Below are 12,618 nucleotides of genomic sequence, written 5' to 3' on the forward strand. Positions count from 1 at the left end.
AATAAATGTTCAGTAAAAGAACAAACTCACTTGAAATTCGGGGTTGAAGCGGATTATTTTCACTTTAAATATTCATTATTCTCGCCCATTTTTCACAAGTATTCATTATTCCTTGCCTATTTTGAGATCAATATTCATTATTCCTTTAAATAGGTTGATGTTCCCAGGTATACAATTTTCAGACCCACAAAACGAGAGCGGTCAGATATTCTATTCTAATTCACAAGTTGTGCACAGGACACTGGACATTGTTCTGCTGCTATCCTTCTGGAAGGTGTTAGTTCATCACTTATTACATGCTTTTTTAATGGTGCCCTCTAGTTACACCTTCAATGGCCTTGATTAAAGTGTAAGACGCATGTGGCTTCTTTATTTGCTGACTAGCAAAATAGTACCCCCCAAAAAATAAGCCAAGCAACATGTTTCAGTGAAAAGCTTTATTTAACAAACAATGACGATAATGCGGTCCAACCAATGAGTCTATATAATCTGGAAAACAATGAAGTGTTGCACGATGTTTATAACAAGTTTTTTTGTAGGCCATTGTACAAACTTGTTCGAAAACGCGTTTATCTCCTTAACATCATCACTTGTGCAATCAAGTCGAAATTAGTGCACCTAACAGAAATACATAATATCACACCCGCTTTCAGCGAAGCATAGTCTTTTGAAGCATGTACAAAGACAACAACTGTACGTAACCATAACGACTTGTCTATCAAGAGTCACTTCTAAACCAATAAGTGAAAAGCCGATGAAAGATAAATGTAGTGTTTGCCTTCAGGAATAACAGGAATGGTACAAGTGCCCACAAGTACGTCAACGGGCCACATAATTTAAAAGTAGCATTCTGTTACCAATCTGAGTATTATTCCTATATCATGACACATTTTACATCGAGCACCGCTTTATGCGTTATCTATTTTCAGCTGTAGCTGTTAGATCAGCTTTGTGATTTTTCAAAAAAGTTCGACATCACCGTAATCTAGTACGGGTTGCTGTTCTCCCTGTTCGTGTACGACAAGAAACCCTGGATGGTCCTCTCGGCTGTTCGTCGTCTGAGGCATCTGAAGCCTCATCCTCGGAGTCAATGTCACTGTCTAGTGTCTACGCCTCCTTTGAGTATCCGCTCAATTCTTAAAACTTCTTGCTGCGAAATTGTGTACATGAAAGTGATAAATGATCATCGCAGTGAATTTCCAATTTAAGCAATTGGAATAAAAAAGCCAAAAAAAAATTTTTTTTTAAAAAAAAAAAAAAAATTGTGTACAGTTGTTCATTTTTGCAGACCCTCATTGACTACATCTTCGACGCGGTCAATAACTGAATACGGCGAATTTTGATTATCTGAATATGACAGTTGTCGGTAATCTTTCTTTCGATTGGAATATTGTCCTCATTCTCCTGTTCTTCATCACAAGAAAGATCCAGTGTTACTCGGTTGCGACCAGTGTCGTAGCAAGGGTAAAATAAGTGGGGGGGGGGGGGGCACGCGAGCTCCGAAGACACAAGCCGCTAGGGGGGGTCTTGGGGCATTCCCCCCCAGAAAATTTTGAAATCTAGAGGCTTGGAAATGCTATTTCCAGCGTTCTCCAAGAGCTATTTGTGATTTACGCATATCACGAATTATTTACTTCCTACACTGTCTCAGCAAACCAATTGCAATGCACATGGAAGAGAGTATAACACTTGCAATGTCAATTACGAAATCAAGAGAGGATGAAAATAGAGAACCCACTGTCTCTGTATCTTGAAACCAGCAAATGTTTCACCTTTCAGAGTCATCGTAGTAGGTTCGTAGTTACTAAACTGTCTGAGTTGCCTTAGAGGCAAACGTAGACTTCATCGGCAGGTCGTTTTTTGAAAATTTCTCAAACAGGGGCTTGCGCCGCTGGTTGTCCCCCACAAACAAATGAAAAGAAGTACAAATGTTATTGTTTCAAAACTGTCGGGAAATAAAATTTATTTTCAACGTTTTATACAGGACTGTTTTTACTTTTTGGGGAAAAAAACTGGGGGGGGGGGGGGGGGGCACGTTCAAGTTAAAAATAGCTTAAAAGCTTTACTTACCTGTCTTTCCTGTGCTTTCCCATCTTTACAAATTCGAACAGTTCTTAGACCGTAACCAAAGCGTCAAAATTTAAAGGGGTCAACTGAAACATGTGCTTTGAAAGTGACGTCACAAGACAATATCTTCCTTGGGGAGTAGTCCGCGTGGCAAATTTTGCAAGCTTAACATGAGGCAGATCTAGAGCGCCTGCCAAATATGGCAAATATAGAACACCTGCGATTCTCATTTGGAGACAGAGAGGGTGAGGAGAACTTATTTTCTCTTTGCAAGTATTCAATATTCTTGATTAAAAAACTGAATATTCAATATTCCTTACAATTTTGAGCCAATATTCAATATTCCTTTACAATTTTAAGCCAGTATTCAATATCCATTATTCCGCTTCAACCCCCGAGTAAATTGAATAAATATTTGCATTGCCAGAAAGAACAAAGTTATTGGTATCTATATTTAAAAGAATTTTTCAAGTGGGCCATCCTTATTTTGTTTTTCTTTAGGGTGGGAGGGGGATGTGGTACTAAATTTTAATGAATATTAAATTTGACCGAGACAAATTTTAGCAAGCACTAAATTTAGCGATTTTTGCCCAACTCGCTAAAATCGCTAAAATTAGTATCCGCTAACAAAAGTAACCTTAAGGTAATAATGTTAACTTTATCTATGGTTGAGTTCAAGGCTGTGAGTAGACTGTTATATGTTGATAGAGGTCTATAGATTATAAGTAGCTACTAAGAATGTTCTATTGGAAATCTACAAATCTGATTGGTTCTCTCATACTCTTCTATTCACTGAAAGAACACAAAATGCTTAGATGTTGCTCTTAAAAGGAAAAACAGTTCCTGATTATTTTTTGGCTTAAAAAACATAATAAATAGAGTCTACTATTAATAACAATAAGATTTTTCACCTTGTTTTCTATGAGCGATAGTTGGTGCCTTGTTGACTGTTCACTCATAGAAAACACAGGCTTGTAGTCCAACTGTTAATTAAAATTACAATGTACAGAGGAACCCTGTAAAAACAAACCCCTTTACAATGAAATCTGTAGTATACAAACAATATCCTTAAGCCAGGCCAAAGTATTTAAGTACAGTAAAATGTACCAGAGCAAAACCGTGATATATAATTTGAACCCTGAACTATCACGAGCACTTACAGTACACTGTACCTTGGCACTTCATTATTTTAGGGGCTCAATGTGCCATGATTGTTACATTTGTTTGCAATGTTTATTGAATTTAATCTACTGGTCATTAAACCTACGTGTGTAAGTATTTAAAAATCATTACTTGGCAAAAAATAGTTCTGGGTAAAAGGTAAAATAACATATAATTGAAGAAGAGCTAAAAAAAGGGGCATTTGCATCTTGAACCAATGAAAATTATTACTTGCAGATACATTTTGTAATTTGCTTATTAATAACAGTGTTTTCATATCCTGAGGTCTGCAGTTGGCTCACTAAACTGCCCAAGCAATGAGTCTCTCCCTAAAATGCACAAAAGCTATATGTATAGGTTATCAGGGTTTGTTAAATGGAGCTCTGGAAAAGCTAACAGGTTTCAATTATAAACCCAGAAAGCCAACACACCTTAGTTTTTTTACTTTAATTAATAATTATTTTATTAACTAGTGCAGTGTAATTGATAAATTTTCAGCTTATTTTCATTGCTGAATGTTATTGTTCTTTTCTTGCAGCTAATGCTATTATTGCTGTTGTATTTTTGAGAGAAAGAGTGCGGTACCAAGATGTTTTTGGTAATTATATGTTAATTACATTTATTATATTATTTGACTGGCCACAAATTTGAATAAATTTTAAGCATAATATTTTTTCATTCATATACAGTAAATAGGTTATCAGAACAATTAACCCTGTGAGATCTTGGAAGAATGTCAGGAAAAGAATTATTTGACATTAAAAGAGGACAGTTAGCTGCTGTCTAAATGGTTTATTGTGCATATACTGGTAAACCTGGCGTATGTTTGTTTTTAAATGAGTCTTATAAGTAACTTAGTTGCACAAAGATGGTATAAATGTACCGTAAAGTTCCGTGTATAAGCCGCACCCGTAGATAAGCCGCACCCCCGATTTGGAAGCTCAAATTTTGGAGAAAAAAAAATATACAGACCATAAAGTTTGAAGTTCAAGTGAAGTTCTATTGGTAAACAATCAAGGGCAAACAAGAACGGTTTCAAAACACTGACACGGTGGTTGTTGCAGTGTTTAAATAAATATAAATTAAGTCTTACGAAAGCCAAATTTTACTTGTCATACCTCCTTTTTAGTTTGAGTTCACAATATCTTAAACTTGGATGGTCTCTTGATATCATTTTTTCGAGATTATCACTTCTAAACACTCCTGAAATACTTGTAATTCGTTCGAATCGTTCGCAGAGAGGAGTCTGGGCATTAAAAACAAACATGGCCGCATTTTCTTCGGAAGAAACTACGTTTTTATTTCAAGATTCTTGGAAACTGCTACCCGCAACAGGATAAAAACTTCATGCAGAATAAGAGTTTGTTAATCCAGCAGATGTATTTGCTGTGAAGGTCAATAAAAAAGCGAAGCGGCGGCCATTTGCCTTGTGAGTATTTGCGTTTATCTTGGTGCCTTCTGGCACGCGGCGAAATGACATGATTCAAAGTGACTGGCAGGCTTCACTGCAAACAGCTTTGCAGAGGAACTAAAAGGCAGTGAACAACGACAAAGTTAAATCAGGTTGTTATAAATTATGTTTATTCAATGACGTCTTGAGAAGTTTTTTTATGAATATTAATAGGCCTTTGAGAACTCCAACCAGAGATGTTTCTGTAGATAAGCCGCACCCCCGATTTTTGACTTGAATTTAGAGGGAAAAGGTGCGGCTTATACACGGAACTTTACGGTAATTTTGTAGAACACATTTATATGGTGTTATGACAGCAGACAGTGCAAAAGATATCGCTTAAAATATTATTTGCGGTGCAGTCTCTAAACTCTTTTTTCCTTTGGCAGGTGTTACTCTTGCAATTGTTGGTGCTTTCTTGCTCATAACATTCTCAACCAAGGTACAGTTAAAAGTCCACATTTAAAGGATTGTATTTAAATGCGTGAATGTAAGAGTATTTTTAATTATTTTTCGCTTGTGTATCACTTGAAAAAGTACATTGTTTTGTTACTTAACAATAGTGTTTAAATAAAGCATAGAACACCAAAAATATATATTCAGCCTCTCCTTTCCCTCCCCTTCCACACCCTTGTTGAAGCAAGTACTTAAGGTTTCCCTGAACTTTGCCCCCCCCCCCCCTGCCCGTTTGTAAGCATCACTGGATCTGCAACAGACATTTGCTCTTCTTTAAATCTTTTTTTGGTATATTTTTATCCAACAGGAATTTTCAGAATTAACTGGAAAAGAATTGGCAATTTATCTGCGACAGTGGCCTTTTCTTGTGTATCTGGTATGTTCCCCTGTTTTACTAAATGATAGCTGTGAAGATGGACTTATCTTACCTGAAATAAATTTGCTTTACAAATACATGTAATTATTTTGTTTGAATTCATAATACCGGTAGTACCAAATATTATATTGTACTTTTAAATGACAGGAAAGCTTAAAAATGCAATTATATGTTTTGCTCAGGAGGACATCAAAATGTCACAATTAGCACACTGTAGCTCTGTAATGCAAAAATAAAATAAAATAATCAATTTTTACAAAAGGATTGTTTCAAACCATATTTTCCCACCCAATTCTTACCAGTTTATTATCAACCGTTTGTTTCTAGGGTCTGGAAGTTGTACTGTTTTGTATCTTACTGCTTGTTCAGTGGCGCTATGATCTGGAAAATGTGGTTATCTTTCTCCTTCTGGTGGCATTGTTAGGTAAGGTTGGCAAATTCAATGAAGAATCAGACCATTAGCACAGTTAGCATTGCTGTGTCTGGCTTCCACATTCAAAGCCTTCCAGATTCTTGTTTTTTTTGTTTTAACTCTTGTACATACTTGTAACAGGTAACTGTCACAGTGTGCACAAGTTGTCTATTAATAATGCTACTCTGTACTCTCATTCCATCAATGGTATGCTAGCCAAGCTATGTATGCCCCAATGCAATAGTTAACCTACGTGATTGCTAATCTGGATTCCCAAAGTTTTTTCTCTCCACTGTACATTATTTTTTGTTAGTACTTGTAAAAATAAAACTAGTTATTTTAAGCATAATACTTACTAACAAGAACTACTATTTACAGGTTCATTAACTGTTATATCAGCAAAGGCTGTGTCATCGATGATAAACATCACACTGGGTGGAAACAGTCAGTTAGGACACCCGCTGTTTTATGTCATGTTGATTGTGATGATCACCACGGCGATAGCCCAAGTCAAGTAAGTTCAACCCATACTTTTAATAATCAAAATTGAATTTCTTTTTGTAACATACATGCAAAAATATGCCTTCTAGTGAAAACAGCCCTTGATATACTAATTCATGTAGTTACTAAATTCAACAGCCTGAGTACAGTTTCATGCAGACTTAATTTGTTCAGGGTTTTCACAACAAGCTGGCAACTGCCGGAGTTCTGCTGGCTACTTGATTCTATGTCACCAGTTACACCAGATGATCATAGCAATCAGCTCACGTCAAACAACCTTGACTTGTCACAGACACCTACTCTTTCAGTTGCTGATGCTTACTTCAAAACATTTTTGGAACCCCTGATTGTTTCACAGTACTGTTTCTGGTTGTTTGCACATTTATACCCAGGATAGTAATACAGATGTATTTGTTTGGACATAACTCCACTCAGCACTGTAAGAAATGTACATGTATGTTGACATTGTATAGATCTGTTCCAGTGACTGAAATCCAACTTTAATTCTGTATCTTGGGGTGAAATCTTAAGTCATACAACAGTACAAGGCATTTCTCTGCTTGACAGAAACGTGATGACCATTAGTGTGCCTTTACAGATAATTGTCATGCACAAATGTGCTACGTGTTACTTAAATACATTGAAATTCTAAAAAAAGGATTTTTTTGTTGCAGATTCCTTAACAGAGCCATGCAGTCATTTGATGCTACTGTAGTGGTTCCCACTAATTTTGTTTTGTTCACAATTAGTGCCATTATAAGTGGTAAGTACAATACAAAGATTCTAAAAGGAAAAAAACAAACCAGGTTTATTCTTTTTCAGATGTTGTTTCTAAGGATCATAACTTTGTAACACACATGATGCTGTAAATCAGATCTACTGGCAAAGTAACCAGACACATTCAGAAAACAGAAAACCTGCAAAAGCAGGAAAAGTCACAGGTTCTTAATTTTGGATGATTCCAGGTTTTGTAATTTTTCTAATTGATTTTGGGTTTGTAAAATTGTCCCCTCTCCAGAAAAGCTAATTCACTGTAGTGGCACACTGCAAAAGGGGGGTTGGTAAAAAAAGTAAAAACAAATAAAATGATTATCAAAGGTCTGCAAATGTGCTTCATAAAAAAATCATAAATGTTTTTCATTGTTGGCAAGGTGGCAGCCTGTTTTACCTTGTTATATCCTGTTTTACAGTGTTATACAGTGTACTTCTACTAACTTATCGCTTGAGATGTCTTATTTACTTATTGTTATTGAGTTGTCTTGAAAGCACACAGCTAAGATTTTCATTCCTTTTCAGGTATTGTTTTGTATAAAGAGTTCTATGGACTTACCTTCCTGGAAATATTTATGTTTCTTTTTGGGTTAGTGCCTGTTAATTTGTGTAAACTTATCTTTCTATAGTTAACTTGAAGCTTAAAAAAACAGGTAAAAAACAGTTTGATTCTAGAGCCAAGTATTTAACAGACATGCACGTACATGTTGTGGTTTAATTTTATCTTTGGTTTAAAAAATTTTTAAAACCAGCTTGATTTTTATTTCCTTTTGTTTCAGATTATGTTAATGAACATAAGACCATGAAAAATAAAATTCAAACTGGTTTGAAAAATTTTAAACCAAAGATAAAATTGAACCACAACATACACATTCTATTTGTTATTGTAAATATTCCTCCTCCCCTCTTCTCCCAAACCAGTTTTGATAATTATATACTTTTATACCATGAACCTTTGCAGAGAATTGTCTTTTGATTTATTTGTACTAGTTATGTGGGCAATAATTAATCACCAATAAAAAAGATTGTTTTTTTTTCGAACTTTCTCTTTTGTTGCCAAGAAATTATTGTCACATGTAACTTTGTACATGTATTCCTAATGACAATGGTTTGTCACAGGCAGTAAATGATACCAATATAAACAGGATATAATGAATAGATATAAATTCTTTTAATTTATTGTATTTGCAGATGTGTGTTGTCATTTATTGGTGTGTATTACATCACGTCAGACAGAAAACAGGAAGAGTCAGATGAACAGTTGTTACTCACAAATGCAGACTTGTTCCCTGGTATGTTTGAATTGTGGGAGGGGTGGGTGTTACAAAGATGTGAGAAGTATGCATCTTTTGGTTCCTCTGAGTACTTTTTACAGTAGGCATTTACTTTTTATTATGTCTTTCAAAAATCACCTGAACGCCTGCTCAAACAACTGTTGCTTTTTTTGCTGCCATCAATCATCTTGACAAAAAGCATGAGAAATTTTTGTGTGACACTCCAGTTCAATAACATACAGTATATATAGGTGTGACTATGGTATCTAAATGGTATAAAATCTTTTTTCTTCTTACAGGATTCCTGTCACTGTCATCGTCAAAGCTGATTGCAGTTCAACCCAGCAACATGTTGACAGCCTCGCATGTCGAGTATCCCATGCTCCCTAGCAAGCCAAGTTATGAATCAACTTCTCAGACACAACTGGTTGAAGGAGAAACCTAAGCCTGCACTGCTTGGATCAGCAGTGTCCCGCATGAACAGAATTGTTGAATTGAATACTGGGGAAGGGGGGTGGGGGGGGGGCGGAGATGGATGAGAGACTTGTTTGGAATTGACAGGGATAGCAGTAGCTCGAATAATACTTCATTTTTTTTTATATCAACATTACCTCACATTTTCTTTAATATTATTGTGATTATTTGAACTGACCAGAAATAGTGCACCCTCTTGTTTTAGCATCATAATTTTGGGTAACCCTGTCAATTCCATGCGAGTCTCTTATTGGCCTTCAAGGACAGGACAGCTGGAATTGTACATAAGTATTATATTACTATCATTATTATTATTGTTATTATTATTATTATTATTATTATTATTATTATTATTATTATTATTATTATTATTATTATTATTATTATTATTATTATAGTTTTACTTTAAGGACATCTTTTTAAGACAAAGAATGGTGTCACTTCTTAAACACACAGTGAATATAAATCTGACATATTACATGTATTTATCTGTGGTATTCATAGTTATATTATCTTGTCAAGCCAGCAGGGTGAGTTGATTAGAAAGATACCGTAGGTGTATGCAGCAAAACTACACAATAAAATGTGTAATAAAAAGAAGTTATATTTTGCAGAAGTTTGTGTAATGTAAGGTATTTGTTACAAGTCGTATCATTTGCATGCAGAAACCCATTAGGGTTGAAACATGTAACTCTGTATGATTTGCATTGTGCAAAGCGTTTGCACATTAGTTTCCATTAAGTACCTTTGGAAAATCAGGAGAAAAAATTAACGAATCAAAATTGCAATATTTGGATTAAGTTTACAGCACACGCAAGCTAAGGCTCGATGGCATAATCTTGTTTTTGAACAAGCTTGGTTGAATAAAGTTGAATTTGGTTAAATTCTCCTGTTTTATCGTCGTTAAGTAGTCTAAAGAACATCAATTGGATACGCTCAATGAATTTCTTTAGTTTCTGTAAGAAATGTACGGCGTATAGGTTGGAAATTATGTAACTCATGCACAAAATTAAACCAAAAATGTTGTTGTGTGTGTCGTTACGTGTGTAAAGCATTCGCGTACAAATATGGTACTTAGCAAAACTGAATTTTTAAACGCTGTGAGTGCGTGTTACATGTTTCAACCCTTATGAGTTTTTGGCTCATGATAAAACATTATTCTTTTCTGTACTGTACAGTCAGGGGGACTTGGTAAACAACTAAGACATCTGAGGGAGGAGGGGGTAATTGACAGTCTAATATTATTTAGGTACTGGACCAGGTAGAGTGTTTTAATTTCTTTTTCAATCACAGTTATGTGATAAAGTTGTTATTAACCAAGCTTCATCACGACTGCACTGGGAAAATGATGGTCCTCTAGCTTTACTGTAGCTGTGCTCAATCAATACTGTCAAAACCAAGGTCTGATATTTTCCCAGTACAGCCCACTCAGTTAATAAGCTGTATATATATTATCTCAATTTGGTATGTATTTACACTCTAGAGTGGTATGTCGTGTAATAAACATGACCGTAATTTCACTTTTTTCGTCTCTACATCCCTCAATCATGGGCAGTTCCACCCACTGATCGTCATGTGAGCATAGTTCTACAGCCCATTAGATGGTCTGTCTGTGACAAGGTCAAGAACATGAAATTAACATTGTTATTTTTCATATTTATCCCAGTTCTGGGGAAAATTATTTTTATTCATGTAAAGTATTGGAATATTTTGTTTATTTCATTATTTGAGACAAGTATATATATATATAATTGAGGAATGTTTAATTTACCTGTACACGACTTCTTATTTCTCCTTCATTCGCGAAGATTTACAAAATATCCTGCAAGTAATCTCTCCGCTCAGGGGGTCGGTAAGGGGGGTATTTGTAAGGGGGTCGCAGCGGAGATCCTGCTTGCAGATATGTTCAAAAAGGTCCATTTATCTTAAATGTTCTGTATGGTATATAATTGCTGTAAACATTGTCTGAATATTAAACTGGGATTATTATGTTATGGAGATGTTTTAGCATCAGGTGTTTGTCATTAACCCAGCCTGTATCTACATGTACTTGGTCCCAGAGGAACGTTCATACATTTTCTCTTACATTATCGTAATACCAAATGACTGCACCAGGCACTCGCTTAAATATATAAAGCATAAGCCAATTTTCTTGATATAAGACTCGTGCTTAGGGCTTTCCACACGTTGCTCAGCAACTTTTTGCCGGGCAACTTTTCATATTTCGAGCAACTTTTTCCCCTTCGAGCAACTTTTTTCCTCTAGAGCAAATTGTTGCATTTTGAGCAATTTTTCTGACCGAAGATTATCTGAGTGTTGTTCAAAGGCCATACAAACGTTTCTGAGGATTTGCGAAGTTTGCCGAAAATTTTTGAGGAACATCTGAAGACCTTTCAACTTTCGGCTTATTCTGCATTAAAACATTACAAAACTCGTCAGCAAACATGACGTCATCGATATCTTCATGATTTTTCTCAGTTAAAGAAATCCTTGTTATTTACAAATTTTCCCCTCAATAGGTTATTTTTGATGCAGTAAAAACCTGCGAGTAAGAAGCTATTATTTTTCAGGTTAGCCTAAACAAGTCTTTACATAAAGGGTAATTACCACAAATTTAGGCTAATTAGGTTCTTAATTTCTGAAGAAAAAAATTTCAATGTTGTTATAGAGATTTTAGTGGTATTCGTCCTATTCCTTGTATAAAATTTGCATACCACATAAGTGCTTATACATGTAAAAATGAAGCAATAATCATTAGGAATATGACATGATATACATGCACAGTAATGCTTTGTCCAAACTTATTTTCCAAAAGTAAACATTTTTAATCAAATTGAGAAAATAAGAGCCTGTTTTCAAATTTGAGGCTAAATAGGTTCTTATAAAAATGGTAATTAATTTGCAAATTTTAGCCTAACAGATTCTTAAATGTTTGGTTTTTACTCGCGGGTTTTTACTGTACTTCTTATGCTGTAAAATTGCATAAAAATGCTTAGAAATCTTACACTCAAAGGAAAAAATTAGCATATATTTGGATAAATTCTCTTAATTAGAAGCAACGTTTTGGAATTTTTGGGGGCAACTTTCAAACAACTTTTTTATCAGAAGCAACTTTTTTGGATTTTTGGAGCAACTTTTTGAGAAATTACGGCAACTTTTTTGGGAAATCTCGACTGTTAGAAAGCCCTATCCGTGCTGAATACTCCGTGCTCAAAAACGACTCTGAGCTTCATTTTTAACACAAGCCTTAAAAAGTCTTAACTTTTAACACATTCGTTTTGTAACGGAGAGTGAGAGTTTTACCGACAAAGAGGGAGGATATAATAGGCCCTAATTGCGTTTCCCTGCAAGGAGGCTATCATGACCCTGCTCACTCCCCACAAGAGATAAGCATTGACTTTTCGCTGGGACAACGATAATTTTATTACAAGGGTAAAGAAGATGTGCTTTTTCTTCAACATCGCGGCTCTCGGGCGGCTCCCCTTCCTATTAACTCCAGCTGGGCCGGGTTGTTCGAAAGCCGATTAACAGTAACCCAGGGTTAAAGAGTTAAATTTCTCTTGTATAAAGTAGGTGAACTGCTTATTTTTTGTGGGGTTTGAAATAAGTAGACGTCGAAACTGGAGAACAGGAGATAGAAAAAAATCTCACTAAAAATGAAAAAAAAAACTGAAAT

The 12,618-nt window shown here is 35.3% G+C and overlaps 2 protein-coding genes across 2 annotated transcripts in view; one reads left to right on the top strand and one right to left on the bottom strand.

Moving 5' to 3' along the window:
* The window catches only part of LOC144638987 (AP-3 complex subunit delta-1-like), a 47,808-nt gene extending 46,729 nt beyond the window's left edge, over positions 1–1,079 (bottom strand). Inside the window, exon 1 of the mRNA XM_078498256.1 lies at positions 993–1,079. Coding sequence (XP_078354382.1) covers positions 993–1,079 — 87 coding nt within the window. The remainder of the gene's footprint in view (positions 1–992) is intronic.
* Positions 1–10,936, top strand: part of LOC144638023 (NIPA-like protein 2) — a 65,431-nt gene extending 54,495 nt beyond the window's left edge. The window contains exons 5-13 of the mRNA XM_078497127.1: positions 3,767–3,826; positions 5,068–5,120; positions 5,442–5,510; positions 5,838–5,934; positions 6,301–6,436; positions 7,098–7,186; positions 7,720–7,783; positions 8,386–8,486; positions 8,768–10,936. Coding sequence (XP_078353253.1) covers positions 3,767–3,826; positions 5,068–5,120; positions 5,442–5,510; positions 5,838–5,934; positions 6,301–6,436; positions 7,098–7,186; positions 7,720–7,783; positions 8,386–8,486; positions 8,768–8,913 — 815 coding nt within the window. The 3' untranslated portion in view covers positions 8,914–10,936. The remainder of the gene's footprint in view (positions 1–3,766; positions 3,827–5,067; positions 5,121–5,441; positions 5,511–5,837; positions 5,935–6,300; positions 6,437–7,097; positions 7,187–7,719; positions 7,784–8,385; positions 8,487–8,767) is intronic.
* Positions 10,937–12,618: the final 1,682 nt, after the last annotated feature.

The sequence above is a fragment of the Oculina patagonica genome, chromosome 14 (assembly GCF_052425735.1).
Source record: "Oculina patagonica isolate OP01 chromosome 14, crgOcupat, whole genome shotgun sequence".
NCBI lineage: Eukaryota > Metazoa > Cnidaria > Anthozoa > Scleractinia > Oculinidae > Oculina > Oculina patagonica.